The 6,471-nt window shown below is 43.7% G+C and overlaps 1 protein-coding gene across 4 annotated transcripts in view; it reads right to left on the reverse strand.

The window, feature by feature from the left end:
* The window catches only part of dync1i2a (dynein, cytoplasmic 1, intermediate chain 2a), a 32,859-nt gene extending 26,832 nt beyond the window's left edge, over positions 1-6,027 (reverse strand). For all 4 annotated transcript variants that reach the window (XM_088605312.1, XM_088605310.1, XM_088605311.1 and 1 more), the window contains exons 1-3: positions 5,872-6,027; positions 1,936-2,053; positions 1,008-1,122 (exon numbers count right to left, since the gene is read on the reverse strand). In XM_088605312.1, the coding sequence (XP_088461438.1) occupies positions 1,008-1,122; positions 1,936-2,043 (223 nt within the window). In that variant the 5' untranslated portion in view covers positions 2,044-2,053; positions 5,872-6,027. The remainder of the gene's footprint in view (positions 1-1,007; positions 1,123-1,935; positions 2,054-5,871) is intronic.
* Between the last annotated feature and the right edge of the window lie 444 nt (positions 6,028-6,471).

A 6,471-nucleotide genomic window follows, 5' to 3' on the forward strand; every position in this document is an offset into this window, starting at 1 on the left:
AGCACAAAACAAAGGAACTCAAAAATACTCTTTAGTACATATCTAATTCAGTAGTATGACTTGCAGGTCAAATAACACATAACTAGTAAAAGGAATCTGCCAAATTGTGTGTACCAGCATTAAACAGAAAGCTGACAAAATGTCACCTGACTTATGTGTGAGGCTTCTATACAGATTCTGATGTAGTGATATGAAAGCATGCAGCACTGTGCTTCTCATGCTAAATCATTCACATCAAGCATTTAGAGAAATACTGAACAAAAGCAGGAGATAATTTTTTACAGTAATAATGTCCCACTTCAATGTATTAAACAACCTCTTTGCTTAGAGGTAGAAAAGTGCCATTTATATATAATGATGTTGTAAAACTGTGGCTTAAATGGTAACCAATGTGCTAAAATAGCAAAACAATAAAAATGTACAAGTGACTGTAGATTAACATGAAAAATAAACCTGTTTTTCAGACAGATATGTAACATGAAGGCAAAAGAGTTTTAAATTTAAAACAAACGTTGCTCCTAATTTACTGTTTTAACACAGTGGTACTACATTGGGCCACTCCTTCTAATCTTACTCTTAAATTCCACTAGTTGTATAATTATAATTCATAAACCTTTGTTTTGCATTTAGTACTACAGCCACTCCAGAGGACTGGACTATAGTGGTACTATGAAGCACTACTGCCATCTACTGGTGACACTAAACTTCTTACTAATGTGATGGAAATGGCAATGATCCCTCACTACATCATTTATTCAGTGTTGCACTAAAGCGAGCAAAAAAGACTACACGAAATCCCCGTTTACACTTCTGAGCAATAACCTTCCCGTTTTTTAAATAACTTTTATTGAGCAAAAAACAAACAAACACCAAAATCTGGAATGAAACAGTTATTTAAAACAGAATTTGCATTACAACACTCCTCGATACGTATGCGCTTACAAGCAAGCCCACAGCTGCAATGCCCTGGCGAGATAATTAGGCAGATGGGCGCGCAGAACTCTTACCAACTGGCACATCGGGAGTGATGCCCATGCTCTGCAGCAGCGCTTCAGCCTCTCGCCGTTTCTTCTCCAGGTCAGAGTCATCGGGGGGAGGAGCTGCATCCTTCTTCTGATCGGCCTGAGCGGACAGAACAGCGCATCTCAGCACAGTGAGGCGGTGTGGAACAGCGCTCTGCCCTCGGGATTCCCGGGAGCCACCAGGCGCATTCCACCGAGGGGCAGATTTATCGAGACTACCGACCGTTTTGTTTCTTCCGTAGTGACTAGAGGCACTTACACCTGGGGTGCTGCCTGTGTGGGGTTTGCGTGTTCTCCCCTGTGTTCTGGTGGGTTTCCTCCAGGTGCTCTGGTTTCCTCCCACAGTCCAAAGACATGCTGGCAGGTGAATTTGCTGCCTGGAAAACTGGCCCTGGTGTGAGTGTGTGCCTGTCTGTGTTTGTATCAGGGGGAGCCCTATGATGGACTGGTGTCCCATCCAAGGTGTATCCTGCCCTGCTCCCATTGCTCACCGGATTTGGCTCAGGCTATCCTGCAATCCTGAATTGCATGAAGCTGTTAGAAACTGGAGGGGTGGATAGTGACGAGCACAGGGGAAGACAGGAGTTCTTCAAAGAGGAAAAGCCTACTCCAGAAATGACAAAGGAGGTCACAACGCTGCAAAGTCAATTATTTCTCTCCGAGTCGGTGACAAAACTGAGGTGACGGTATTTCTTTCCCATTCTCACGAACGTCCACCATTCAGACTTTAAAAACTGCCGAAAGGTTTCGTGCCATCAGAAAGGGAAGTCATTAGAGGCACCACCAGTGGTGTGCTGAGTGGGTGCAGTGGCAGCTTGCACCGCAATGCTGTCTTTAATTAACATGAATCACTGCGAAGGACCAGCAGGGCGAAGTGTTCTCCAGGCCGCGGCCCTCTGGGTGGGGAACCCACCTCTTTCTTCTTGCGCTCCTCCTCTTTCCTCTTCTTCTCCTCCCTGATCTGAGCCAGGCGCTGCTTCTTCCGCTCCAGCTCGGCCTTCAGCTCGCTTTTGTCCGACATGGCGCCACACCTGGGAAGGCGACAGCGCACACGGGGGAGAATCAGCGCGAGGATCGGGAGGAACGGGAGGAACGGCAAAGCACGAAGAGGTTCGTCATTCTGATCGGCCCAGAAGCCTGAAGCATCTGAGAAGCCCAGATCTGGTTCCATCTGACACGTGTGGCACCAAAAATACTTTCCCACATGAATTCCGTCATAATAGGAGGTTTGTTTTAATGACGTACTGGCTAATGAACGGCCCATTCTTCCTTTCTATGCTGGGAACTGCAAGAGATCATCAGACAATCATTCACTCCAATGGGCCAATTTGCTCTGGGTTACTGCACTGCCTAGATCTGAACAGATTTCTGTTCTCGGGCTTAAAGCTCATCCGCAAGGTTAAAGAAGGATCACCGAGAGAAGCATCGTTATATCAGATACGCCCCTCGAAAAAGATACAGGCGAGGTCTACGTCAACCAGCACAGAAATAAAAAAACACTCCGCTTCATGATTCAGGCAGAGCATTCAGCTCCCTAGCGCTGTAACACATGTCTACATAAGAATTTCTGCTACAAAGAAAAAAAACATCATAACTCCTGCTGTATTCAGAGAAAAGACTATTCTGTTAACCAGTGAGTTCTCCATCGCTCACATTTAAAAGTTCTCAAGGTGGCTCCTGGGTTCTTGAAATAAAGCGCATCTAGGAAGGCTCAAGAGCGCCCCCTGGTGCCCAAACCATTCCCCTTGCTCCTTCCACTTAGCCCCACTGACAGCGGGCTGAGAGTGCACAGGTGGCCAGAGAAATCACCGCTGAGTTTCCTGTCTTAAATGGCTCCATTCAGATTCTTTTGTCTGCACTGCTTTAGCCTCCAGCTAAATAATATGTCCTTAAGGGATTAGATGCGTATTGTGAACAGAGGCATTGTCTTTTCTCCAACAGAATTTGAACAGCCCAAATCACGAAGCACCATCTGACCTTTTCAACATCATGTATACTGTCCAGCTCGTTTTAATTGCCAACGTTGCTGAAAACATAATTAATCTGATTCTAACAAACCACTGAATAAATACACTCAAAGAGGTATCATCTGTAAAACCCTTTTAAATAAAACTACTACTACTAATAACACATTTTAAGACTTATATTTACTCAAGATTTAGATGACTGTCCCTCCCAGTCATAACATGATAAATATTGCTAAACTACAAACACACCTGTTTGTTTTAAAAATAACATTACTTATAATACGCAAACACTGAAAGCTAAGATTATTAACACAGCAGACAGAACCTAAGCGCTGCTGAACCTTTTTTATTCCACCATTTTAAACCCACAATCCAAATCATCTGGCCTCTGTGAACGACAATCTGTTTAACATGTAAGCAAATGATCTTTTTGAGAAACCCCCCAACATGACCATCCACAAATGATGTCCTAATCTCTTTAAACTTCAGTAACAGATCTCTCCAGACCCCTTGAAATACACTTTAAAATCCAACTCTCCCCAAAAGGAGATTGGAGAATGAACAGCAAAGTTAGGATTTCTAAAAGCAGAGGGCAAGTGGATTCATTCCAGGGGGGTTTTTTCCACGCAGTTTAATTCTCAATTGGCCCCGGTGACTTCTCAAATCAGGGTTTATGCTGCTGTTTAGGAGATTAATTGTGCGATGCAGGATGAGGGCTTTGCCAGATTCATCCTCTCTGCAAAGATTTCTTTATTTTTTAACCAAAAAATGTAAATCGGACAAGCAGACAGGCTGTCTGTCATGGATACAAAGGCCAGGCCTGTAGCGCTGCATTTTGGTTTTGGAGAAAGTCACTGTGGTCCCTGTACACAAATAAAGCACGACAAGTAGAACAGGTACTGGAAATACCTAAGGTATTCCATGCATCAAAATCAGTTGTGCCATTTTATCATCTGAAGTTGAGTCTGAGAGTTTCCTGTCTTTCAATAACAGGGCAGGATAAGAAACACAAAACAATGTCAATATATGCATTACAGACAGGACATGGACAAACGAATTGAGGTCTTTACTCATTTACTAGCCACAATACAAAAGTCAACCTTAAAAATTAAAAGGTTATACTTTTCTTATCAGCATACAAACCCCAGAACAAGAACTAATAACACACACTAGGCTCTGTTATTTACAAACAGAGCTGCAGAAATCTCAAATCACACCGCTATAGTTTACAGCATTACCACAGTTTGCAGCCCACTGCGATGAATGTCTCTCATTTGACAAAGACATGCTGCTTTCTATTATTATGAATGGCAATAGGTTGGTCACAATATGTAATCTATAACAACCACAATAATAACAATGACCATAACAGAATGGTACTCAATACTAAAGTAATGTTACAAACTAATATTGTAGTAAGACCCCCTATCCCCCAAAATGACCATTTTCTTCAAGAAATGGTTGGTATATAATAAACACTGGTGGTAGTAAAGAAATAAGGCTGAAAAACTGTAATTCAGGATAGTTAAAGCAAGTACTGTGCATGCTGAGGTGCAGGAGAGATTGTACTTTCAGGTTTTTCTAAATTACATCCATACAAGTACTGTTATGAATTATTATTTATTAATATCACACAAAAACACAAATAAAAAACAACAACAACCAGCCAGTCAGCATAGCCCTGGAAGGTGGGAGAGAAACCGGATCAGCTCGAGAAAACCAACACAGATCAGAAGAGACCATGCAAACTCCGCACAGAAGGTGCCTGAGCCCAGATTCCAGCTCGGACTCCAGATCAGTGAAGCAGCAGCGTCGTGCCGCCACACAGCGACGCCTTTGGCCAACCTGTCGCGACGCTACATTTGCTTTTCGGGGCGCTGCGTCAGACGGTAGGATTATATTCTCCAGGGCCAGAACGGTTCCCAGACCAGTTTTAAACACATGATGCTCAATGGCTGTTGGATGAGGCTACGGCCGAGCATAACGTTTGCATAACGTACTTGCGTGTCAAGGAACCTTTCAGGTAGCCACCAGCCACGGGGGAATATTAGAGGGTGAGAAATGAAAGAAAACTTATTTCATAAGAAATTCGAAAACGTGGGAACAGGCTGTTCCTACTCTTCCCATCAAAGACGATGAAATAATGACGCAAACACACACACACACACGAACACTCGCCGAGAGCTAATTTTCCCAAACCAAATTTTCTGACTTGAATTACTGTCATACAATCCTGCACACCCATGCCACCTGCGTGGGGAACAAACCACAGTAAAGCTGATCGGTGTTACAAACATAAATCCCCAAAATGAACTGGGGTCAATTACGGTCATCACTGACATCATTTAAGCACTGACTGAGGCGAATTACACGAAAAGGACACGGTCGTAGTTGTTCAGACGTTTAAAGCGTGGAGGTCAATTTAAAGTTCATATTATTTCGACGCCGGGAGAAGCGTTTCTGGAGTGCTTCGTGCATGATCAAGTGTGCCCCACCCGTCTCCATCTGACAATACAGAGCAAACTCCGGGACATGTCAGCAACGACCGGCTGCGTCCAAACCGGACAAAAGAGCGAGCGGTAAGTGCCTTTCTGTTACCACCGCCATCGCCAGGGTGTTGCGGCGGAGACCATCTTAAAGTGCCACTCGTTTTTGACAAGAAAAGGCGAAGGGCTGACTGTCACTGCGACCGCTTTTGTCGTGAAATAAATAATTAAATGCATCCAATCCCGGTGAGCCACCGACCCGGCCTTCTGCGGCTGGGAGTAGATGTCAAATAAAACAGTTCCTACGACAGCAAAGACGCTTATACCATATGGAGCTTCTTAAGAACAGTTGCAGCCAGATTATGTTAATATTAATATTCGTGGCTGGGCACTAACCTGAAAGAGTTCCCTGGATTTTACCGTCAAAACCCCGTCCAGCTATGAATAAACTGCTTTCCCCTTTACCGTGTACACAAAGATGGAGAAGAACTACGGCCACTGCCGAAGGACATACAGGCTCTAGCGAACTCAAAAGAGGATCCCGTTCAGTGGGATCTGGCGCGCCCCCTTGTGGCCATGAAAACGTCTGACCGCACCCCTATCTCACCTTTTCGAAACCAACGGGACAAAATGATTTCCATCTGTAGTGAATACATAGCGTGTTATCTAGTCTTCAGACGTGTGCAGTCCACAGATCAGAGTTGTGTTATAGAATGAGTTTTGGTAAGGAAAGGCAATGGAAAAGGCCATTAAAAGGCGACCCAGAGACAACAATAACAAGTAAGAAACATTGTAAAGTAAGTCATATATAATCATGGAAATTATTAAATCAAACGAACAAACCAAAGAAGCTGTAAAAGGTTTTTTTTTTTTAAATGTTGCTAAAGTTGTACCGTAAAGTATTATTACTGTAGCTATATTATTGCCACCAATCTGGAAGAAAGATGGCGCTTCTCAGAAAACTGAAACACGGACTCAGCCTGTTCCCTCTTCCCA

The sequence above is a fragment of the Lepisosteus platostomus genome, chromosome 14, assembly GCF_059453375.1.
Source record: "Lepisosteus platostomus isolate fLepPlt1 chromosome 14, fLepPlt1.hap1, whole genome shotgun sequence".
Lineage (NCBI taxonomy): Eukaryota > Metazoa > Chordata > Actinopteri > Semionotiformes > Lepisosteidae > Lepisosteus > Lepisosteus platostomus.